General features: G+C 36.0%; 1 protein-coding gene across 8 annotated transcripts in view; it reads right to left on the bottom strand.

Annotated features, from left to right (window-relative positions):
* LOC128868005 (E3 SUMO-protein ligase PIAS2) overlaps positions 1-26,824 on the bottom strand; it is a 49,248-nt gene that overhangs the window by 17,609 nt on the left and 4,815 nt on the right. For 4 of the 8 annotated variants that reach the window (XM_054109696.1, XM_054109697.1, XM_054109699.1 and 1 more), the window contains exons 2-8: positions 16,499-16,674; positions 15,924-16,446; positions 15,521-15,761; positions 15,223-15,457; positions 14,996-15,162; positions 14,843-14,937; positions 11,724-11,922 (exon numbers count right to left, since the gene is read on the bottom strand). In XM_054109696.1, coding sequence (XP_053965671.1) covers positions 11,724-11,922; positions 14,843-14,937; positions 14,996-15,162; positions 15,223-15,457; positions 15,521-15,761; positions 15,924-16,446; positions 16,499-16,674 — 1,636 coding nt within the window. Of the gene's footprint in view, positions 1-4,015; positions 4,608-11,723; positions 11,923-14,842; positions 14,938-14,995; positions 15,163-15,222; positions 15,458-15,520; positions 15,762-15,923; positions 16,447-16,498; positions 16,675-26,824 lie in introns of those variants that run through there. The other 4 variants (XM_054109692.1, XM_054109698.1, XM_054109693.1 and 1 more) reach the window with 3 other exon arrangements.

The raw sequence follows: 26,824 nt of genomic DNA, 5'->3' as shown, positions 1-26,824 counted from the left end.
TCCTTATCGGATCAAGTGTGAGACAATCAAAAACTTGGTGTGTATAAGAGTTTGCCTCTCCGGATTCACATAACTTTAACTTAACTTTGTGAAAATTTGAGCAAAAAGGTTAGGTAGGTTACTTGCAGATGACAGAAATACATCGCACCTTTCAGAGAAAATGCTACCAGAATGGACCGGAGGCTGTTTACCTGTCTTAGAAGATAACAACTTTGCCCGCGCGCGCCTGATGAGCAACATCTAATGTCTTTAACAATGCCCTTAACTCCCCAAAGGTGGAGGATGTGCGACATTCTAACTTAAAACCAAAACTTTATTTTTAGTTCTGATGCCAGACTCCGCAGCCAATCGAGTTGGCAAACACCAGAAGTGAATGATGAAGATATTTTCGCAAATGAAGTGGCATACAACATCACCAGAAAAGAGCAACGAAGAGCGTTATTGATTTAAGTCCCTTCTTCTTTGTAATGTCGCACATTACTCGGGGATTCCAGAACGTAACTGACTGGCCAAAAAATCAAGGAAATCTCAAATACTTCTTAGCCTTACCGGGTATGGCATAAAACTAGTCAAAGGCTGCACGCTTACTGCAGAGGAATGGAGTGCTTTCACAGAAAATGTTGATTTGTGCAGGTCAAATATTGTTATACGTAGATCAACTTGAATGGCCTTGGCTAGGAAATGGCATCACTCCCCTAAACTCAATCTACTACTCATCAAATATTCCAAACTACTTGAGTGCTTGTACTTGTATGAACGCACACTACACTATGATTTTATGGTTAAATATGGAGATGTATGTGTGTGCATTTGTAATTTATAAGGGATCAAAAACAAAAAACGCAATTTTTTGCTATAAACAAAACACAAAAAAACACTTTGTTAGTATTAAGCTAAAGAAATGATTTCTTTACAGTTTATAAAAACATATGTAAGAATTAATGTATATATGTATGTATTACGCTCGCATGACGTATTTTATAAATTATAATTAAAAAATATACATAACTAAAATGTTGGCAATCAAGTCTTGTGCACTGTCAATATTGGTTCACCAGTCATGTAATGCTAACTTTTTTGCCCTATCATATACAGGGTGACTCTAAAATGTCGTTTGATGTGAATACTTCAAAAATTCTTTATTATACAAAAAATTTTGTTATAATACCTAAAAAATCAATTTGCAAAATTGCATTTTAAGCGAAAAGCTTTAATTTGGCTGCATATATTTAGGCGTGTACGTAAAAGTTGAAATAAAATACCTACAAGCAACTACGTATTATTTGTCAAAACGAATATTGAAATGTGCTGTCTAAACCATCGGTGCATCATACTAGTACTATGAATATTTGTTGCGCGCTTGACGTTAAATGCTTTTCGTCTTAATGAAATCTCTTCTCTCGTACTTATTAGATATATAACATCCTAAGCTATAGTTTTTTTTACTACAAGTTAACGATTTCTAAATATGTATTTTATTATGCTGTATAATTTTTCAACTCAATTGTCATGTTTATATTTCTGTGAACCGAATGTAAGCAGGCATTGAAGCTTAATGTTTGAATTAGATTTGGAGACGTAAACTCCGATTAAAAATATTTGCTTCTACTACTTTTATAATATGTATATTCTAACGCAGAACTCTGTACTTTAGGGACGCAAAATATTTTTTTTTTTTTGCTTAATCGTATTGTAAATACAAAGCAATCTAACGGTCGCACTTAAAGAATACTCAATTTGTGTACACTCAAAATCAATTTGGAGCCCAGGAAAGGTGAGCAATAAACTTATGGCGTTTCCACGATAGTCGACAGCAGCATACCTCATTGATGGGGAATGTTTATGCTGCTATAACAACAATAACAAACTTATCATGATGAAAAGATTTTTAGAGGTGTGCTCTTTAACAATTGATGGGCTGACATCACTTGGGACGTGTTTACAAAAAACCTAAGATTGTGTTCGAGATATACGAAAAAAGCAACACAAAGTCACTTCGTTGCCATCTGAACAATATGTGAATAAGTGTGATATTATCGGCAGTCGAATTCTGTCGAATTCCCAAGTGACGTGACAGCTGAAGTTTCCCTCACAATTTTCTTTTTCATCATATTTAGTTAAAGAGCAAACCTTTTCTTTTTTCGCAATAATGTCGCATTCATTTCTTTTCTCAAACTGTTTCTTTCTCTAAAAAAAAAGTGAGAGGGAGCGTTGTGCAGCTTATTTTTGTGTGTGCACAAGTTCGTCCAAACACGAAAACTTCAATTGTTAAAAGAATGGAAGTAAATCGTCCTATTTCATTATAGGCCGCTTCTTTTCGCCAAGCGTTAGCAAGTGGCAATGATTTTGATTTGTTTAGAACCAGTTTGCGGTGGGTTTAAAGCCAGTTCTAACCAGGTAATCCATGGGTTTCTTTAAACCTCTATTTAGCAAATATAGAACTAGCTAAATAGTTTCGATTATGATTATGCGCCTACAAGTTTTGATTTAGTTTCTCTGAGAGCTAACTCGAATTCAAAAATTAAATTATTTTTAAACATATAACTTAGATTTCGAAAATTTGGCGAAAAATATGTTTATCAATATTTTAATCAGATGAGCAATGTTATCACTTATTTTGTGGTATTTTCCAAATACGACTTTTTGTCATTCAAAGTCTTGGTCATAAATATAAAAAAATAAACAGCAATTACAGATTTGTGGAACAAATCTATTTTTAGAGGTATATTTGTGGTTATGTAAGCAATAAAGTATGTCCTGAAGCATAACCTTAAATGTCGCCTTCCAATAAGGCTATCAACAGGATTTAAAACAACTTCATAGAGAGAAAATAGGTGTAGTTATTTGCTTACTGGTACCCAAAGTGACATAGATTTCGTGTTTCGTTGAATTTGAATTCAATTTTTGCGTGAATTGCATTGTAGAGAGAGACAAATGGGCAGATTCCATTCCCAAAACGGGGTTCAGATTATGGTTCAAGTTAAATCTATTTTATGGACACGCAACGGTGTTCCCACCCAAGTTTTCCTTCTGGTTAATTTAAAAATCACACAGAGCTAAATTAGATAAATATAGTTTGTGTTATACTGTATAGATTTCGTTTTTGCCGAAATGATCACGAACAGTGAATAAAGTGTTGGACGTGCCATGGTGCAAAAATTAAAAGTTGTCTTGACACAAATTTGACCTGTTTTGTGGATAGCTACACGCACGCGATGCGTAACGAGGCTTGTTAACAATTGCGGCCTTGTTGTTGTTTTAACAGTATAAAACATACATTTTTGGGGAATACTGCTAAAGTGACAGTCCTAAGCCGGTTATAAATCCGGTCTTGCTCGGTTTGATTGCTGATTCTTTGGCGGCCAATGTTTCATCTCTAGATATGAATGAATGTTTTTGGAACCAAATGCTATAAGACACATCTGTGGTAGATATGGTGTTTCAAAATCATACTAATTTTTATACGACTATTTTCTACCACAAAATATTCGATGTCTTCTTTTTTGGGCGATTGCAAACCACAATTTTTCATCACCAACGTCTATTGGATCTTTATTGCACATGTAAACATTTTTATTTCTACAAAGAGCATAACTAAGAAATCAGTAAAATTAATGACATGAAAACTACCAGACTGAAACAAATATTTTTCCGAATGGATATGATTCTGGAGTTTAAATTGGAGACTTGAATGTGTACACATATCTATGTCATAAAAGGTAAGATATTTAAGATAGATTAACGCATTCGTAAATATTAAAAGGTGATCGTTCCCATAGCCACAGTGGAATATTCCTACCGAAGCAAAAGTAGAGAAGGCTCTCTCTTTCACTGTTGTCACTCACTTTTGAACCTTTTGCAACCAAAAAACAATCTCAAAGCATAATTTTATAAAACTTCAGTTTTAAAGACTGCATGTTAAATGAAATTTAGAAATAGTACTGTTTGCAAAGTTATCATTTGTGTGAGCCTCGCGCCAGTATGAGACGAAAAATGAAATCAAGCTTAACATACCAAAAAGCCAAAAATCAAGATTCTCCTAATTTGTTCATATGTATGTTTATTTATGGTGCTAGTATTTTGTACTACTTATACGTATGGAATAGGGAAAAATTACGCGGGTTTACCACTTTTACTATAACCTTTATATATATAAATATACGATGAGTCTGTATGGGTAGCTGCAAAACTCTACACTAACGCATGCAAAAATATACCAGACAACAACAACTTTACACAACACACGTACACAATTTATTGGTCTGGCTCGATTGCCAACAGCGTATCGGATGCTGTCGATACTGAGGCTGCAATTGTCGTAGCAAGCGACGAAGTGGCAGCTGAATTTGAGGTGGACACAGTAATAGAAGATGCGCTTGTGCCGCTACTTGCGCTACTACCACGGCGATTGTTTTGTAACTGTTGTTGCTGATGATGTTGATCATGTGCGAATTGTTGTTGCTGCAGTGGATGTTGTTGTTGTTGATGTGTGCTATCACCACTTAGATCGGATCTCTGATCAACGCTCTGAATACTAGGTGATGAATCGGCGAGTTCCAAACTTTGAAAATTTTGTTCATTCTCCTCAACCATTTCCTTTTGTTGTGCTTTTTGCGTGTGTATATGTATTTTTGCATGAATTTTCCACAGTAGCACGCACCAGCGTCAGTTCAGACGATTGGCAGGCAGAATTGGTGATAGAAAAAAATTGCGAAAAAGAAGAAACGAGAGAAAAGAGAGAAAAAATTGCAAACATTAAATTTACAATAAATTTCCCATCTTCAAAATTTGGAACGAATATGGTTATCTAATGTATCTTCCTAACGATTGGAAATACATATACCTACGTATTAAAAAAGTGTAATTGATGAAGTGTGGAGAGATTTGCAAACAAAAAACAAACCAAATGAAAAAAACAAACAAATGGCAGTGAGATTGGAAATGCAGTCACAATCGTTAAGGACTGTCATTTCAGGATTCACTAAAAATTTATGGGGAATGTTTTAGTTCCAACAACAACAATAATATACATAATTACACTTTTCCATGAAAACGATAGCAAATCTGGAATAATTCAAATTTGATTTAAAACGTCGTTTTCTCATCTAACCGATCAAGAGAGCTTACCACCATACGCGCAAGCTGTCAAAATGTCAATACAAAATTGTGGCGAAAGCAAGTTTGACTTCAGTGCTCAATTGTACTCTACGGTAAATTTTTTACGTCTACTGAAAAGTTTAGGCCTTGTAGCTCACGCTCTTTTGGCGGTTCGACGGTGACTCGAAATATGCTAATAAAAATTCAGATATTTTCTGGGCAGTATTAATATTTTGTAGTACCTATATACATACATATATATTGTACTTTGTTGAAAATATATTAATATATATAATAGACCGGGTCGATTTGTGGGGAGGCAAAAAAATCGCCCATTGCTCTGTGAAAATCATATTCTAGGGATCAAAATAAGAAACTTTGCCGAAGGAACCATGCCTCTAAAACGAATTCTGATGTCCCCCAATTTGGGGGAATAAAATAAATAAAATAATAAAAAATAAATAAATAAATATAATTAACAACAACAAAAAATGAGCCGTACTAAGCATTGTACGGAGGAAGTAGCCAGATTACTGAAAAAAAAACAAGGAAAAATTATTGATGAAATAGTAGAATTAATGAAATGTTGAAAGAAAAAGGCTTTTAGAGCTGTTCTTAATGTACGTAATGCGGAAACTCGCGAAAGAAAATGTGAAATTCTGGGAAAACAAGAAACGCATACACTATAACAAACCGAAACCATTTTTGACATCAAATGAGCTTAAAATTGAGCTGAATTGGCAATTTGCAAGTTCGACACAAGTTGTTAGAAACCGGATCAATAGCAAAAACACTCAGAGGAGTACCGTTCTTGAGTTTACGGAACAAAACAAAAAGGCTTCAATCTGCAGGAAAGCACCTCTTCGGTCGACACTGGGAAAAGTGCAACGGACGGATGCAACAATAATAAATATATTTAGATACGGGATTTGATCCCAGATATGCCAAGAAAGCAGAAAAGCACGGTGGTGGATCAATAATGGTGTGGGGATGCTTTTCGGATAAGGGATAAATATAATAAAGAGAATATTGGAATCGGTTATGCTTCCCTAGGCAAGAAAAAAAATTCCCCTAAAACGGGAGTTTATGCAGGACAACTACCCTAAGCATTCATCAAAATTAACAAAGGAGTGGTTTAAAAAAGAATAAAGTGAATGTTTTATGTTTCTATTATGTTTTGTTTCTATTATTTTTTCGCAGTCTCCTAACTGAAGCCCCAATGAGCATCTTTGGTCAGAACTGAAAAATATAATCGGCCCTTTCGAAGCCACAAACAGGGAATAAATGTGAAACCAAATTCAAAAGTGTTAGTACTCCACTATATTTTTCCAGATAAATGTGCAAATTCAGTAAATTCAATGCGTTTAAGAAGTGAAGAAGCCATAAAACAAGCAAGAAATAGATACTAAATTAATTCTCCATATGTGAGCATTTTTTTAAAATGATTTTTGTGGTAAAACTTTTTGTTTCTATTATTTTTTCCAAGATAGTTTTCTTCAGCTCTAAAAGTATTTGGAAGACGCTGTATATACAGCCATGGACAGATAAATAGCACAAATGTGAACCTTACATGTTAAGTTTTTAGTACGAACTCTGCTTTGATGAAATAAATTTGTTTATTTACATTTACTACCGTTATTAAGCTTACATTTATGCGAAAAATTTACCCATTTTTTCGATGGAATTTCGATGGAAAAATAGCATATTTTAGCTTGTGCAGCGGAGAGTAAAACTTTAATATGGTTTCAGCGATTTTTAGTATAATTTTTTGTTTCTTAAATAAAATTTTAAAGTAACTACTAAAAATGGGACGTGGAAAACATTGCACGCCGGAGAAAAGAACTCGTATATACCGTATGAGTCAAAACGGAAAAAGGTATGCAGAAATAGCTGAAATGATGGTGTGCTCTCGGAAAATGGTTTATAATGCTATCTAAGCAAGAAAATCAAAGCCGCGAAAAACTGATGTTAATGTGGATAGAGCTATAATACGCAAGAGCAAAGCAGACCCTTTTAAGTCGGCACGGCAAATAATGCTTGAAATAAACCAAGAATCTGGCCTACAGGTGTCCAGAAAGCTTGTAGGAAGGCGACTTCACAAAGCCCAGCTGTTTGGCCACATAAGCAGAAAAAAACCACTCCTCTCAAAAAGACACATCAAACACCGCCTTTGCAAAAGCCCACAAAGACAAATATATTCAGTTTTGGAAAAACGTAGTTTGGACCGACGAAACCAAAATAAATAGGATGGGACCAGTCAAGCGCTAAATTCTAGGTTCACAAAAAAAGACGATTAAAGACCGGGGCGGAAGCATCATGGATTGGCGAGCTTTTTCCTGGCATGGTGTAGGGCCGATTGTTCACGTGGTTGGTAAAATGGATAGATTTCAGTATCTGGATATACTCCAGATTAAAATGGAGCCATTTGTGTTTGAGTGTATGCCATTAAATTGAACATATATGCAGGACAATGATCCAAAGCATACTGCAAAGACAGTGAAGCAATGGCTCAGAAGAGAAAAAATTAATGTACTGTATTGGCCGGCGCATAACCCTGATCTTAATCCAATAGAAAATGTGTGGAATGACGTTACGGTCAATATCACTAGCAAAAATTTTTCAAATTTTGAGGATTTTGTGGGCCGCAGTTGAGGAGGCTTGGTACTCGATTCCAAAGAAAAGATGCCACAAGCTCGTAGAAAGCATGGAGCGACGGCGTGAAGAAGTAATCAAAAACGGTGGATATAGTACAAAATACGAATATAATAAAACAATATTATCAGTTAACTATCCGATTTGTTTACTACTTTTGCTTTTATTTGGAATATTTTAGGATGTGCTATTTATGTGTCCAGGAGGTTTCGTGAGTTATCAACGTTCTCGTAAATTAAATCAGAACTGAAATTCTCTTTGACCATTTTTTTTTGTTTTAAAGTAGAAGTAAATAAGTTTTTTATTTTTTATGTTGCTTTTTCCCCAATAAAAAATAATTATTTAAAAACATATTCAACTTTTTGCTTTCAAAGTCTAAATGTGCTATTTATATGACCATGGCTGTATATATTAAAGGCTTTATAAGTTTATTCTTTTCATATATCGTGTTATTCAAATTTTCCGTAATGCGTTCATGATCAAAAACATGTATTCGCGCTTAAGTACGTGGCACGGATTCTTTACATACATTGTCATATATTCATAACAAAAAAACATTGATTCATTAATCCACAAATTTGTTCAACAATTTACATAAGATATCAACAAGTGCATTCGTCTTCCGCCTCGTTCAATACAAATTTTCCGCGTTTCGCCTTACGCATCGGTTGACGACGCCTTCGTCCACCTACACGATGTCCCAAATTGAGTAGGTCTTCCTGCGGGACAAAAGGTAAATCGTTTACATCGAAACTCGTAGATTCCAAATCGGCAAAACTATTAGAAAAACTATTATTATCTGGCACAGGCAATGATATATCATCCATCTTAGGGTCTTCATAATTATATTCATCCATACGATCTGGTGTATCCGTAGGAGTGCTTTGAAAGCTTCCTTCCATAATACTATCAAATGGACGGAAGATGTTCAATACGAACTCAAGCATACCCGTGATATCGATCATGAACACGAAGGTAATGACGGCAAGTAGAAAACGAGCCATGTAAAAGACATCGTTACGGATCCACGACGACAAAGTGGGTGCATCATTTGCTAAAAAAGCCTCATTAGCCACTACTACATATTGACCGAGGAAACGACAAAGAAAATTCAATAGCTTCAAGCTGGGCAACCACACTTGACGTAATAGAAAATCCGTGGCATATAATATTAGGGATAATTCAACGAGGAAAATTAAAGCACGCTGCGGTTTACGTAATGCACTGGGCCACAATGGACGCAATCTCGACAGTATACATAGCACAGAGAATACAAATAAACAGGACGCAATGTTTGGCGTCAATAGTGGCAAACGCGAGTATTTCAACTCGATAATGCTAATACGATTCAGATGCATAAATAGACCAATCAGCACTGTGATGCAGGATTCAATCAATTTATTTTGACCCTGCAGCTTTTCAAACTCAACCAACATAGCGCGCGTTGTCGTTTTCGTACTTAAGTAATAAAAAACGATTCCTTTGACTAGCTGCACTTCCTTTCACGCTGCACCCGAACTAAAATTGCAAGTGATTGGTGACAACGAGTTGAGCGATTCAAAAATTTGATGGCCGATTCGTTTGCTGATTGTTGGCTTGATTGAATTTGTGGTTGTGATGATGTGGTGGCGGCGACGTCGTTTGTTGGAATTAGTTTGGAATTTTAGGTTAGAACCGAAATTAGCAAATGCAATGGAAAATTTTTTATAACAAATCAATTTCGATGATAATAATAACAATAATTTTTTGGAAGAAAATCACAAAAAAATATTTTTTGGAAAAAATTTCAAAAATATGACAAAGTGAACAAATATATTGCGTTGATCGCTATACAAGTCAATAAAGTAGCTTGCAATAGAAGTGTCAAAACTATCTAAGTGATATCAGTCGGTCTTAAGTTGGTGGCCAAGTGTACGACCCTAAATTTGTTTGAGTGAATTTATTCTGCGATTTCATATTGTACTATGTAACTTTTGTATGGCGACATACTGAATATTATGAATACAAATCAAATCTAAAATTATGTTATATTCATACAAAAAGGCACATCAAACAGGTAGCAGAAGCAGGGTTGCAAGTTTTACAACTTTTATTTGGTCTCTAAATTGTTTAATTACTCTGAACTGACAATCTTTGTTTATTGATTTTAACATTCTAGGGGCCAAAAACAAACACAAAACAATTGCTCTTGTTGTTTTTCTCTACTGCTGCTAACTGTTTAATGTGCCTTGATTAATATGCAGAATTCAATTACGGAAGATTTGGTTTTTGTTTTTGTAGCAGCTTACTAAACCCTGTCAGTGCGATGTAGTACCAGTCGTCTTCGTCCAACTCATTTAAGGTTGACCTAGGAAACGTGCTGTTGCGACAAGTTGGGAGGGGGGTGTTAGGTTTGATGGGGCATGTGAAAAGGTGGTTGATGATAAGTGGTTCACTAGTTTACTAGGGGCGGCAGCCCTTGGTCGGGAAAAACCCGAGTTATTCCGGTAACGTAGAACCGGCTGCCATGGGAATGCCGATTGTTGAAAAGGTGGTTAGTGTTGTGTGGGGTGCCTTCACATGCCGGACATATATACCCAACATTGTCGGGGTCGATTCTGGATAGATAGGGGTTTAACCTGCTGCAGTATCCAGAACACAATTGAGCCAAGATTACCCGGGTCACGCGTGGTAGCTGAAGCTCTTCGTCTTCAATAGCTGATGGTTGGACTAAGATGACAGCATTCAGAGGTCGGGAGTTCAGGAAGGTGCTATAAAAGACCGCTACATACAAAGGAAAGCTAAAGCAATAGCAAAAATAAATTGAAAAACCAAATTCGTTAAAATAAGCCTCCAAACATAGTGTTTGGGAAACAGCATCACATTGAATATTGACAGTGATAGAGAAGCAAAAGAAAACCACTCAACATTTTTACTATATTTTTTATCTTAAAAATTTCGTTCAAATTAATTGCTGGCTCAAAAATGCTTAAAAACAGTGCTTTTTACACAACTAAGACCAGCGGTTAATTAAATATCAGGTTTCAACATCAGTGAAAAAAATTGCTCCCCAACAAATTTTCAGTGATAATTCATAAAATTCCTATTTTAACTACCACTAAAAAGATAGTTTGCCATTGCCTACACTTTGTCTATAATTTATTGTTTCGAACCCAAGACAATCGTGTAGTAATCAAACTTCCACGATAGTCGGTTCTTCATTGTTGCTATGCCGAACTTATACATGGAGATTTGCCGACTTTTGTCCGTTCCTGCAAGGCGTGCGGCCTTCTATACAAATACAGGAAATCGATTCGGCTGTCAGTTAAATGCGGTGCCGCAACGGATTCATTCCGACCAAGAAATCCACCCGGCGTCTTCATTTATGGATAATGTTTATAGTGTTACAACAACTACAACTACACACAAACTAGCTCGACTACGGTGGCGGCCTTTTTTAATAAAATTAACCCAGTTTGGATGGAATTGGTGACAACTGGTGCAAAACGGATGTTCGAAATAATGGCGCAAAATGCGCCTTTCATTCATCAAAAGATGAATATAATGAATAAATATAAAAAAATATATATAAATCACGCTAGAACGGCACCCAGCAGTATTTCTTATTCGTTACATTTACCGAGTAATCATTTTGTACGTGACTTATTTGTGTGTACCATATGTCTGTAAGCGCGTTTTCCTTCTTCACAGAAACAAACGAAAAGACAATTGAATTGATAAAAGAAATACAGCGCGTATAAAGCAACAACGTTGGACTTAATTTCTATAGAACTAATTAATGTGTGTATATATATGTGAATGTAAGTGTTTGCTTCTAAAGAACTACTCATATTTCGCTTGTTTAATGCATATTCCAGAGTTTTGATTTTTGTCCTTTCTAAACTTTCTGCCTAAGCTACTATTAATATAGGTAATATTATATTTGATTCTGTTTTTTTTTTTTTGTTTTTAGTACGAATAAGCATCCAACGTACCAGTTCGTTGCTGTGCAAATGCGTTACGCTGATTGGCGTTGGTGCCACCATTGCCTGCAGCACCGCCATTACCGCTTCCATTAACACTTGATGTGGATACCGCAGAATTTGTGGCATTGGTAGCGGAACTTTGTTTGATGGCAGGACGCCGTTTAGCCAAAGGCATATCATCGTCAGAATCGCTGAGCGTCAAATCAACCTGTATAAAAAAAGTCGAAATGAAAATGTATTTAAATCAAGCATACATAATACTTTTTATTCTACTTCAACATATATGAAATATAAATATACTAGTGTTTCAGAGAGTTCTCATTTGAACTAGTAAAAAATAAGTGTTTCTTATCATGTGTAACGACTACTTTAAAACAAAGTACAGACTATGTGGTGGAAATGATGAGCTGTAAGGCTAGCAAACGATTGTCCTGTTGTTGTTGTAGCGGCGTAAACATTCCCCATATTTAATATACATACGGGGAATGCTGCTGGAGTGACAGTCCTTGGTCGGATATAAATCCGAGTCGTTTCGGTAACGTAGAACCGGCTGTCGTGGAAACGAAACGATCCTCCTCGTTTTAGGGTTTTTCGCTTTCATATATTTGTGGCTCTTTTCCCGAATAACAACTCTTCCAGCATTTGAAACGTTACTCCGAAGATTTGTGTATCAACTTTACAAAAGTTTCAGCAACTTGTGTGAAGTAACCCTGTACATAATCAGTCTGCCAACAATCTCAAAGTACCACAATTCATTCAAAAGAGGTTCAACTTAATAAAATTAAAAAGACAAATACTAAATACCCCCTCCAGATATGGATGCAGAAATTGCACACCCATTTCCCTTGGCAGAGTCACAGATAACTGGACAGTCGGAACAAATTTACCAATACGACCCTGATTAATATCCGGACAAGGACTGTCACTCCAGCCGCATTCCCAGCATGTATGGGGATTATTTATGCTGCTACAACAACAACTGGACTAGTTGCCTTATTTACATAGCTTACATAGCAAAACACTATAACCAAATGCTACACCAAATGTCAGCAACCAAAAAAAAAAATACCAGTCTAACGGTTAGACGCGATAGAAGTGAAACCTTCAGTAAAACAAACTGAGAGAGAATGAGACGAAAGCAGCATTAGGAGCGGGATAATTATAGGTTCATTATAATATTGCTATAAAGTTCATATTTTATTTTCTTCATTTTACTATTATTCATCCTCAATGTTTTCAATTTCAACAAATGATACGAGTGGCTTATGATAGCTAAAATATGATACAAATGCTTTGGTTTCGATGTTGTCATAGAAAATATTAAAGTACTTACGATGATCGTTTTCACTATTTTGCACAGTGGATGCATTGTTATGCACAATAGAAATACTAGGTTGTGCATTTCGTAATGTTTTTCGGCGTGCACGAAATTCACGTACACGTTCTGTTGAAGTCTTTGCGGTTTTTTTAGTTTTATTTTCTTTTTGTTTTTTTTTCTGTCGATATGCACGACACTTTTCTGCATTATTTTTCGGCATAATTCCGGTAAATATCTAAAAATGAAAATATTTACGAATATAAAAATAGGGACGCAATACTGCACACGCGGTTGCTATTATGAGCGTCGTAACGCGTATATTACACAGACGTACTAACATACACACAAACATTCGTAGGACGCTTGGTTTGAATTTTTTATACATATGTATATATGCTATACTATGGCCTAGCCTATGTACGTACATACATATTTGTGTTCTGAACTTCCAGCAAAACAATGCTTATTAATATACACATATGCATCTACATACAACCGCACACACAGGCCACTCACTTTATTCCTGTAAATGCGTAAAATTCTATGCCTAGCGACAACAAGAACAAAATGCATTAATAGGCGCAGGCGTAGCGGCCATCATCCTAGTTGCCATAGCGCTGAACAGTCGCGGCGGCGCCGAACAGTTTCAACTATTGTACTGTGCAACAAAAACTCATCATCAAAAAATTGATTTATAAATTCGAGCTCATAGTTCTAAGAGCAAGTACTTTCATTCATAAAACGAGCCGCCCATATGCTAATTTTCTCGACAATTCGAAAATAGTCAATATTGGAATATTTCGCGTAGAATTATTTGCCAATATTCAATTTTTGTCAAGTCGAGTGCCCGCGGCTCCATAAATATGTTTGCACCCATATATGTATGTAAATATATGTTTCTAAATGCTCGACAACCGCAGCTGCCTGTTCAAGGTTACTGTACATTAGGCCGGGTCGATTTGTGGGAAGGCAAAAAAATCGCCCATTGCTCTGTGAAAATCATATTCTAGGGATCAGAATAAGAAATTTTGCCGAAGGAACCATACCTCTAAAACGATTTCTGATGTCCCCCAATATGGGTCGAACTTTTTAGTTTCTTTTCTATAACTCACATTCATTCATTTACATATGTTCTGACTAAATAAATTTCTTAAGAGAAAAAATAGATAATATTATAAATAAATAAAAATAAAGAAAAAACATAGCCATTTAGCTGATTTTTTAATGTAAAGGCCAAAAATGGTGATATTTTGAAATTGGGGGACATCAGAATTCGTTTTAGAGGTATGGTTCCTTCGGCAAAGTTTCTTATTTTGATCCCTAGAATACGATTTTCATAGAGCAATGAGCGATTTTTAAATCGACCCGCCCTACTGTACATGCAATGCTGTGCCTATGAATGTGCGCTGTGCCTATGAATGCGCGCTGGATTTCTTGAGAAATTTTACCGTATGTTTTGCTGTGGCGAGGCACATATGTACATACACACAACATATATACATATATCCGCATATATACATACATATATAAATTCACAAATTTAAATTTGCTTATGCCATCCTTCTGTGTGCCTGGTAATGAAGCATTTTCTATACATACATATATATATATACGTATATCTTTTTTCTTCTTCTTTTTGGTGTCGCTTTTTCGTTTCATCGAGTCTCAAATCACTCCCAACGATTCTAAAGAAGTTTTCACTTCAAAAATCTTAGCCGCATTCGTGGTGAATGTTTACATTTTCTACTCTTTCTGAAACCTCTTACTGAAACACCCTGTATACTTAATTTTTTCACTCAATTGAATTTACCGTTTCACTGTTTGTCGTTGATGTTGGTTGATCATTAGCTATGGCAGGCGGTGCGGCTGATTTGACCATCTTCACATCTTCTGTGGTTATGACTTCTGGAAAATGATATTTGAGCACCTGCTCATAAAAATGATTTCTATTCTTCAAACATACCAATATCATCTGAAATGACCTCCACCTTTTCTACAGGCTTTGTTGGTGTATCAATTATTTGAGCCTCATTACGTAAACTATGTGTGCTCCATGAGCCGTCTTTGTGCAATTGTATCTCAGTGTCATCAGGCTTCAATAGAGATGAGGCAAGGACCTCCTGGAAGTAACTACAAGAAGACAATCGCGAGTTGAGGGCGTATGTTAATGGTTAAAAACACGTGGCATACCCATCAATGACCAGATTATCATAAATGGCCGGCTTATCGCACACTGGACAATTCCATGTAGGCTTGCGTTCGTTCATCTGCAGGTAAAGACTAGCATCAAAACATTGTAAATGTGAACAAGTTGATGCGCGGCATGGTATGGACATTTTCATTTTGCCTAACGGACAATTAAGTGATACTTTAAGCATTGTGGTGGCGATTTCACAATCTGCGTCCTCAGTGAGTTTTTCTTTGACTATGAATTAAATGTACTTGTAAATTCAATTTGTATTTTTTTTTTCAGAACTGTTATACGTACTTAAACCGCGTGTGTAGTCAGCGGGTTTGACGCCCTTAGTTTTCATACGGTGCAATAATTGCGCAGATGTCAGCTTCTTCACCAAATACACAGCAATACAGTAACCACGAGTATAATCTGGACACCACTGTACAGTAATTGAATTGGTTACCGTAGGCGAAAGCTTTACGTTAGCTGTAACATTAACGGGGCGCGGTGGTCGTTTTGGTTCCACGTTCGGTCTATTTGTTGGAATGACATTCTGTGAAATATATGATTTCATACCGTTATTTTATTGACCATTGGGAGAAACCAAACTACTTTAATTAAAAAATGATAAAAGAAGTATCATATATTACAAGGGCCATCCCCACAGCAAATGATTATATAATACAAGAAAAGCTATAACATAAAATATACTTACCGGCAGTTGACACAACTTATTGTTGACTTTTACACTGACACTAGGAGGGAAGCAATCCTCTTGTTCGCATGATGTTTCCAATAGACAAAAGCGTAGCTGAACCTGAATGGCGTGCTCAATTTTATTACTATTCCGTATGTCACGATTTGATGCAATTTCTGTAGCTTGTTGCGGCGTCAATGTAAAGTAGAAGGGCACCTCTTGTATACGCTGGGTATTGCGTGGCACAAGTGACGAGGGTTTAATCAATACAGCCAGTACGTCATAAAAAGCAAGCTTCTTTAGACGTACATCGGGATGTATGGGTATATGTGTGGGTATGGGATTCATAAAGGGTACCATATTATTTGCAACACCGGGTCCAGTCGGTGGAACACCTGTAATAGGCGGTGCACCCACAGCTGTAGGCTGACCAGCATTAGGTAAACCAGCTGCAGGGTTCGGTTGCACCGGCGGCATTTGCATATGTGAATACATTCTTTTGGGATCAGTTGGTCCGTACTGTTGGGCTTGTTGTTCCGCACTGAAATACATTATGCATAAATTTCTGCCTTTTGTAACAAAAAAAAACTTACATTGATTGTGTATAAACTTCGCGTATTTTATGAGACAATAGTTCGTAGTTTGTATGAAGAAGGTTAATGATGCGACGTTGCAAATCGACTTTACGCCCAGCGAAAGAAATGTTCAAAAATGATAGTATCTGCTGCAACTCTACTACACGTAACAAATTTACCATTTCCTCACATTCCTGTAAAACAAAAGAAAAGCAGTGATGAATAAAGATAAACAGTTTTTTATCTAGAACCTGTACATAAAGTATGACTATATTTTGAATTATAGCTAACTTTGAATCAATATTAAAACTAGCTCTGAAAGTATACAACAAGGGTCGCGACGCTGAAGAAGAGGAAGGTCTACTCTACGTTGGAAAGGTGAAGAACAACTTAGCTTCACTTACCTTTTCCAATTGGTGTCAGTTGCGACAGACTAATATCGCTTCTGACTCCAGTTTGTTTTAAAATACATTTTTTGAATGAACCTAATTGACCATTAACCTACCATTCGGAAGTGCACATAAAACCCCAAATAATAGAAATGATGAAAAATCTCCTCACAAACCCCTTCTGTGGAACAACATCAAGACACACGCCACAAATAGAATAGAGCTGGGCCAAATATCCAAAACCAGTGTAAGCGCCAATGCGCCAATTGTGAAAGTTTGTATGTGGGTTAGTGAATAACACATGGGCTGAAAAGTCCCGGGCCTAACATATAGATGGCACTAGTTTTATTTCATTCATATCTTCTTCCGTTAGTACTAACCTTAAAGCCACAGCTGCTAAAATTTTCTCATATATTATTCATTAGTTCGTGAGTTATTGTGCTACGAGTGATGCTACTTTGGTTATTTTCAAAACAATGGATCAAAAAGAATTTCGTGTTTCAATTTTACTCTGCTTCTTAATGGGGGAAAAATACCGTTCAAGCGAAGCAATGGCTTGAAAAGTTTTATAGGGACTCCGCTCCATAAGAAACAACAATAAAACGATTTTATACTGGCTTCAAACGTGGTCGAAGAGACACCGATGATGCACAACGCAGTGGACGTCAATCAAACAATGGCAAAACTACATGAATTGATTGAATCAGATTTGGCTTTCAGTGGCTACTGGCTGTTTGCAGATTTAAAAAATAATGCTCGCTGGGAAGATATCATATTTCACTCGAATGAAGGGGTTATCTCTGAAACTGTGGCCTATTCAGAGGCAAAAGATAAATCGTTTTACAAAAGTGGTATTGAAATGTTAGAGCGGCGTTATTCTTGATGGAAATTTCGTTGATGAACGAAGCTAATTTTGAACAAAAAAACGTGTTTTCTTTGTAAGGCCCAGGACTTTTCAGCACATATGTTCGTGACCCAACCACGCGAAAGCGACTCAAGAGAGTTACCAACTAATAAAGTTATGTTAAATTAAGGGGTAACACCACTGTAGAAATTTCAAAAAATTGATTTTTTTTTTTATAAGCTTAAAAAATTCTTTGAACCTTTTAAAATACAGAACAAAAAGTTTTATACGTTACCGAAGTTTATTTCATAAATATTTTAAGCTTTTAACCAAGCGTTAGTGACTGCTACCTAACGACTTCTCCAAATTTACAAACTTTAACAGCGTTTTTCTCAAAACACGTTTTGTGAAATTTGGCACGCAGCATAACTCAAACAATTTTAAATCAGGTTTTTCACTACGTCTGTATAATAACCTTCTTAAGAGAAGAGCGTAGGGGATTTTCGATAGATTAATTTAAACGATTGTTATAATTATTTAAGTGCCGTTTTTTTAGTCCAAAATAGAGTTTTTTCCTTCAAATGCTTGCTAATTCCACAAAAATAAATATTTTTTAAATCCCCTACGTGTTTCTCTAGCTATTTTTATCTAGATTAAGAAAAAAAATGTTTCTTTGTTCCAGATTAAAATTTGCACCCTCTGTGCTGCGTGCCGCGGAGCTCCTTCAAGAGAAACCACATTACAAAAATGTCTCCAATGCCGCCATTTTGTAAAATTTTTCGATCAAACTTTTTAGTTTTGTATTTTAGTATATAAGTAATAACTTCCCAAATCAGAGTGGTTGTTTTCCCTTTCCTTCTATACAAAAAAATTCTTTAAAAGTCGTGTTTGTTTTAGGCGTGTACAGTGGTGTTACCCCTTAAATTAATAAGTTGAATAAAATATAACCATACAGGTATCAAATGAATAAAAGTTTCAGAGAGCTTAAAATACGTTTTCACATTTGCATTAATTACCAATAAATCAACCAAATTAATATACCCGTTCACATATGGCAGATACCTGCAAAATTGACAATCAGCTATCAATACTGTTGTGAAAGGTTTTTCTTCATAGAAATTATTTTGGTGGAATATTTCGGTGTTTTTGCTTTGTTTAATTATTACCATCTTAACAATATGAAGAAAAGACAAGGCATTCCCATGGCAGCCGGTTCTACGTTACCGGAATGACTCGGGTTTTTCCCGACCAAGGGCTGCCGCCCCAGTAAACTAGCCCTGTCTAGTGTACCGTATCCCACCCCCAATCTTTCGTCACAGGAGCAACTCATTGCAGCAAGTTTGCTCCAAATACTTCTCTTCCGGGCTGGCGTCGAACCCAACCCCGGACCAGAGGTATTTTACTGCTGCATTTGCCACAAACGGCTCCATCCGAACTCCACCTCGGTTAGGTGTAATCAGTGCAACGGATGGTGAGAGAAATTTTGTTTGGGAAATATCGCTTTTTAATTACGGATTGGAACTTAAGCATGAAAAAGTAGATCATCTACTTATATGTGAACGTATTATAAATTTCGAAAATATTTTTGAAGATTGTTGCCAACACCACTCAAGTAAAAAATGTTCAAAAATTTTGCACGAAGATTGAAACCTTGTTTTTTTATACAAAGATAGTGATGTGTTTGTAATTTTACAACAGGACGTAAATGAAAAAAAAGTCGTAGGGGTACGAATTAATAGGTGATCAATATAGACGTATCGGATTTTAAATTGAAACGAAAATTCAAATTGTTTGGGCAATCTTTACTATTTGTGTGTAGAACCATTCATGACATTTATTTTTTAAAGATGCCTTCCAATGCCTCAATCGAAGCTGGTTTATCCACAAATTATTTATACCTTACATACCCCCTCAAATAAAAGTCCAAAAGGTGTGATTGATATCACATAATCTTGGTGGGCAATCCACTTGTCCGAAACGAGAGATAAATTGCTCATCGAAACGACGACGCGGTAAAACCATTTTTTTACGGGCTGTATGGCAAGTAGCGCCGAAAAATTATTTGTATTTTATTTGGTAGCAAGAATAACAATACGAATTTATAAAACCATCTTAGATTCAATTAACGATTCATGTCTACTATTTACATATAAATATTCCCACCAGTTTAAATTGCCGGAACGACCCCGATTTATATCCGGCCAAGAACAACAACACACCTTTCTTCGCTTTAATATATTAACGCGAAGGCGTTCATTACGTAGTTCTTGACTTTCATTAGGTAGTGCGTTTGCAACCTGCCTCTTAAATTTGCATTTCCCGTTAATTGAACTTTAATATTTAAACGCAAGGTGTGAATTCCATGAACGTCGACCAATACTTCCTAATCATCCACGTAGACGTGGCATTGCAGTAGGCTTTTAAGTTTTAAACTGGATCCTCCCGTTATTCCCCTTTCGTGAAAAAATGTTTATTCCAAAATAAATTAGACTAGTGAACCCTTATTATCTCAAAGAGCCACAATCAATGGGCAAAAGTTATGGAATAGCACTCTTAATAGAAAATTATTGTTTTTGGCGTACAGAATAAAGTTATTGCACATCCCATTAATTTAAAGAATTTAACAGCATCCCTCCTTAACACGTTGGCTGCCAAAGCCTTTTTAGAATTTTGATCGTTCAATAGCAGTGTCATTTAACAATTTTGGTCACCTGAGGCCAACAACTTATTTATGTTCTTTTTTGTTTCTTAGTGCCTAAAAATAAGTTTTGTCTACTCGCGACTTTATTTTAGTCGCTAATTTTGCAGTTATAATGGTTTTTTTGTATCGCACATTTTCGTGCGACATGGCCTGGGAGATCATAAAACATGTTGTGGGGCCACGTCGCACGAAAATTTGCGACAGTAATTTTTTGCAGTTTTTGCGTTGTATTTGATATTTTTGGTTTATTTTACTTAGTTTTCCACCAGGAAGGGAAGGCAACGAGCTTTTGAAAAACCTCTTGCTGTTATTGATTACAACAAAGCCAAACTAGGTGTTGATATGTATATCCGATCAAATGACCGCCTACGCCACCACTCTCAGAAGCGGTGTTAAGTGGCTTTTGAACTGTTACTAGGAATGTCTGTCGTAAATGCCTTTATAATATATAAAAAGGCTACAAACAAACAAATTTCAATAACCAAGTTCCGGCAGGAGACTTCAAATGCTTTGTTGGACTTCATGTCTCCAGAACCCATAACAAAAGGAAAACATTTTATAGAAAAAAGAAAGGACGACAACGGAAAAACAATAAGGCGTGCTTGTGTATTGTGTTATGCCATGTCAAAAAAATCTGCTGATAGAGTAACAGCCAGAAAGAGCTTGAAAAGGACCACCACCTACTGCCCAATAAACCGCAACTATGTGTAGAATGTTTTCCTAAATATTCCCACCAGAAAAATTAATTTTTGCACTGATCTCCATTAAAAAATTGAATTTTTAATTTTAAGTTTATTGTTTTTCTACTGATTTCCATTTGAATTTACATACATATATATATTTTTATATTTTTTTTGTTCATAAATGAATTAATTTTTAAAAGAATTAATAAAAAGACAAACTTTAATTTACAACTTTTTTATTATCCAAAAAATACCATTAACAATACACAGCGGCCATGGGAAACACACCAAAATGTTCACCACAGGCCAGAGAATCCAAATTCTATATAAATTCCATATTAAAATGAAAAAAAATGTGTGACGTGGCCTCAGGGTAACATTTACGTGTCGAATGAAATTGTGCGACGTGGCCTCAGGGTAACATTTAGGTGTCGCATGAAAACGTGCGACGTGGCAGCCAACGTGTTAAGGGAGAACGCTGGGCATTTCACCAAGACTCTACACCGACATATACAGCTAAAATAACCCAATAGTGATTACGACGGAATATTCCAGTTTTAATTTTTTCTGAACATTTGCCCCTTTCCGCCTGAATAAACATTATGGCCAGAGCCACCAAAATTTGGAGAAACTCAAGCAAACACTTATTGCAGCAGCATCATTCATATCTACGGAAAGCATACCCGCCGCCCTGGATCGTTTAAGAGCCCGTATTACGGCAAAAAAAAAAATAAACAAATATTGAAAACAATAAAAAAATTTAAAAGCATTAAAAAAAAATAAAAACTACAATGAAATCTAAAAACTCGTTCCGTAAATTTTTAACCTTAAATTTGAAGTTGTAACAGAACTTTTGGAACGATCAAGTACAATTGATTTGATACAGTGCATTTTTAAAAATGTTAATCGGTGTAACTTAAAATCTAAAGCAAATTACAAATGTAACTAAGTAGGCTCATATTTAACGAAATTTCAAAAAACTATTTCCCCTATACCCTCAATACGAGAACTGTGAATATTCTTGTAAAATGTATCGCACAACTTTTATATGCGCAGTCGCCAGATGGCGCGCCGCTTTATGGGCCTTATATGTCCTTACATTTTATTTTTGCACCAAAATTGCTCTAATCAATTATCTGCCAAAATAACCACGGTACAATTAAAACTGGAGTTGAATTATTTGTACTACGTTTATTCAGTTCAGGACTTATAAAGCAGAAATTTATATTCAATCGCAGATAACAATATATAATATATGTAGAGTCCAAGGCGAATCTATTAAATGTGGTTTTGGTAAATCAGCTGATTTGCTTTTTTTTTCTTTCGCTGTGTCCATGTAGCTGTCAGTACAGAATAAAACAAGGCGAATTAACGTACAAAAATTATTGTGTGTTTAGTGCCATCACCTTCAATAAATGCGCCTTCATAGAGTCTATAACTTAAAAGAAAAATAAACAAAAAAACGAGTTTATTCAAAAGTGTCACAGAAAAAATTACTTTAGTTAACAACGCATGAGGGTATTTAAAAGCACATGTTTATACACTATAACGCTGTATTTCAAATTGTCACCAGTGATTCCTATGTGCCCTACGTACCTGATTGTTCTGGCCAAAAATATTCAGCCAATTAAGACATTTCAGAACCTATCTTGTGCAACTTAGAACGAGTTGAGTCTTTGTTACTGCCTGGATATTAATGAGAATATCCATGCTTATGTTGTTTTAGTTGCGTCCAAAGTTAAAGGGAGCGCATCTCTCTTCTGCGTAGACTTCCACTTGAAATGTACTTGTATTCTTGCTTAACGCTTTCGAGTATATTTTCCCCGGTCGCCAGACACCAGACGCCCTTGCACCTTCCTCGGTGAGGGATCCATGCGTGTACCATGTTATCATGTTCTGGTTTATCTTGTAGGCTTTAGATGACCCTTTTCAAGTCTTTTTATTGCCCAGTGCAGCCTTGAAGCGTTTGACAAAGCTATCCCATGTCTCAGTGATTTAAATGAACGTTGTCGTTGTTGTTGTAGCAGCATAAACATTCCCCATACTAACATACGGTGAATGCTGCTGGAGTGACAGTCATTGGCCGGATATAAATCCGGGTCGTTTCGGTAACGTAGAACCGACTGTCGTGGAAACGATTTTATTTATTTTAATGAACGTCGAAGCCAATGGTCGCTCGAGTTGTTCTTGGGATATCCCTCCTCGCTACACACAGCACGAAGACTCGAAAATATTGATAGAATAGAAGAAAGACCAAAAAAGTCGGCAGCAAGTATAGTTAAAGAGCTGAACTTAAAGGTTAGCAGCCGAACTGTAGCATGTGCAAGTGGACTAAACAGTTATAGAGTAGCAAAAAAGCCATTCGTTTCCACAAAAAATCGGCTAAAGGGGTTGAAATTTGCTCGGGAGTACATTAACTGGTCAGTGGAACGATGGAGAACTATACTTTTTTCTGATGAATCAAAATTCAACTTGAAATACTCAGACGGAATGAGAAGAGTTCGCCGGCCAAAAAATAAACGTTTAGATCCTCGATACTGCAAAGGTACGGTTAAGCATGGCGGAGGTGGTATTATGGCGTGCGATTGTTTTTCTGGGTTCGGTGTTGGACCTCTCCATTCAGTGGATGGTATGAAGGGTTTGTATACCAAAATATACTAGAGAGCGTGATGTTTCACCATACTGAGTGGAATATGCCACTTTAGGGATCGTTCCAAAAAGAGAACGACCCAAAGCACACCTCGAAGTTGGTAGCAAATTGGATCGCATCGGAAAAAAACAATGTGCTCGAGTGGCCACTGAGAACCTTTGGAAGATACTCAATAGGAGGATAGACAGGCAAGGAGTAAATGGGGACAAAAAGAAGCTATATGAAGCTGCCAAACAAGCCTGGTTGGATATTCCACTCGACGTTATCAACAATCTAATAGCTTCCATGCCAAAAAGATGTAGTGAAGTTATAAAAAATAATGGTTATGCTATGAAATATTAGTTAATTATTGTTATTCCAATATGTTTTGTAGCTCTAAATATCGTATGTTTTGTTTTTTACGCATTAATTTTATGAATTAACTATTTGTTAAGTTTTTTTTATGCATTTAAGATATAAATAGTTCGTCTTAATTTCTGGGTATTTAATTTATATTTGAAATGACATTTTACGTTAGGAAAATTTTACTACATCGAAGTATGAATGAGTTCAATATGTTTTTCCGACACTGTATATCCGGGTCGTTCCGGTTATGTAGAACCGACTGTCGAGCGAACGCTTATAGCTGCAGTGAAGCATGGCGGTGGGAGCGTGATGGCATTATAACTATGAAAGTCCCAACCTTCAGGAAAAGCTTAAAAATTACGTTTTTTACGATTGCATTTGCTTATTGTTCTGAAATATCATGCAGCAGTTAACTAAGGTTATGGCCCCTATTATGAGTTGTATTCGATCTTCGATATTCGCTGGTTGTCGAAGATCGAAAATCGAATGTCAATTTGGTATTATGAGCGGTGCAACCCTATCGAAATTTTCGTTGTTTACCGAATTTAGAGTCGAATGCAATTTTGCTTTCGATCGTGTAGCGTATAGTGGGAAAACTTGTTAAAGTGTAAGTTGTTTGCAATTATTTATGGTTTTATAGTAACCAAATAATAAATATATACTAATTTTGTTAATTTTATGCAGGGCGAAAGTCGTGAGTACCAAACAACAATTAGAAAGGCGAATCCACAATTCGCAAAAGGGATTTGCACCAAACTTCAAGCAGCAAAAAAATGGGAGGAATTTACAACGGAGCTGAATTGCTTGGGACCACCAGTGAGAACGGCAGCAAAATGGATTAAGCTTAATAATGGTTTTTTTTGTGATGTTTATAGAAATACATTTTCATATTTTTTTCGAATGACGAATAATTGAATAAAGAAAATTTATAACAAAAATAAAACAGAAACTGTGGCGTAAAGGTTTCTATTTAATACTTTTTAGATTTTTCTATAATATTCTCAAAATTTCATTTTTTATGTTTTCTAATTCTCCGTTATTTGACTCCACTTCAATATCTTCAACATCATCGTACACAGTGGGTTGAGCAAGTCCTAGCATACCTTCATTACCAATACTCAATTGGTACGAACTCGCAGAACTGTGGCTAGCTTTAAAATATTTGGAATCAATTTGGCTCGGGTGCACTGCTGCAACTGGTTTTCTGTACTGGACAGTAGGTTCATAAACGCCTCTTTAGATAATCTAAAGTTCTTTAAAAATCTGTAAGGAAATTTCTGTAATATTAAGTACGTCAACACATTTTGAAAATTCTGAACTTACTCAGTGGAAGCCATTTCTAGGTGGTTGGATGCGTCCCTCAACTGTTTTCTACTTCTAGCTAGTTCCACTAATCTTTCATCGCTCATCACAAAAAATACTTTTTTTACCTTTTAAAAATAATGTTAGCAAAGAATTTCAACACAATCGGTTTTTCTTTTATTTTGATTTGCTGTATCAGCTGAGAAAAAATTATCTATTGTAAATGCGTCGAGCGATCGAAATTCACAATAGTCGTATTCTTCAACGAATGAGCACCATAATACCAAATGAAAATTCGTTCGATCAGCACTTTCGACTACAGTCGAAGATCGAATGTTGCTCATAATAGGGGCCTATAATTCATACTATTTACTTTGTCTAATGGAATTAAAAAAAAAATCGGAGTATTATTTATTATAAATAGTTTTAAATCAAAGCTTGAATTAACAAATACTTTTTATAAGTGAATATGGGTACTTTTCGGCGTTTGTATTTAGGTGAAATAAGCGTGTGTAATAGGTAATTTTTCAAGCTTATCCAAAAAATAAGAATTTTTATCGTTTCTTAATGGTAATTTATAAAAAGTACTACAAATGAAAAGGCTGCTATAGTGACTACCTTCGTGTGCAATATTTTTAAATCATACACTTCCGACATTTTAAGCAAATATTTCGTGGTAGTAATGGAAAGCCATCCCTAAACTTATATATTATAATGTTTGCACTTATGAGATTTAACTGTTCTTTTTTTAGTAAGTTGAAAAATTCGTCTCGACCAAAAGATGGAATTATCTAGTGGAAATTCTCGTTCGGTGATTTTCCTCGTGGGTTATCGAGAGAGGAGTGCATTGATCAACATACATACAATGCGGAATGCTGCTGAAGGAACAATCTTTGACTAAATATGAATCCGGGGACGTTCTGATTACGTAGACTGTCGAGGGAACTACATTTGGTGGTCAAGATTTGTTCTGGCTGAATACCGCTTAATTTGACAAATGTCCAAATCGACTGTTGTTGTTGTTGTATCAACATAAACATTCCCCACACATATAGGGGGAGCTCTGCTGAAGTGACAGTCCTTGGACGAACTCGACTCGTGTCGATTGTAAAGAAATGGTCAAGAAATTCAGCCGCATTAATGCAAGCACATCTATGACATCATAACAGGGCACGAATCCTGGATCTATGCTTGTGAACCAGAAACAAAACAGCAATCGACGGTGTGGGTCTTCCAAAACCAGTTTAATCCAACAATAATTGCTCGCGGACGAAGCACCTCAAAGCAAATGGTCGCCTGTTCTTTCGAAAATTTTTTTCTCGTCGCAACTGTACGACCAGAGAATCTAATTCTAAGTTGTTCACAACCATTTGTTGCAAACAAAGGAGTTTTCGGAGAATTAAGGGGTCATCCGCCCTAAATTCTTTTCG

Source organism: Anastrepha ludens, chromosome 6 (genome assembly GCF_028408465.1).
Source record: "Anastrepha ludens isolate Willacy chromosome 6, idAnaLude1.1, whole genome shotgun sequence".
NCBI classification, from domain to species: domain Eukaryota; kingdom Metazoa; phylum Arthropoda; class Insecta; order Diptera; family Tephritidae; genus Anastrepha; species Anastrepha ludens.
Note: the sequence above shows the minus strand (reverse complement) of the source record. Positions and strands in the feature narration are given on the sequence as shown.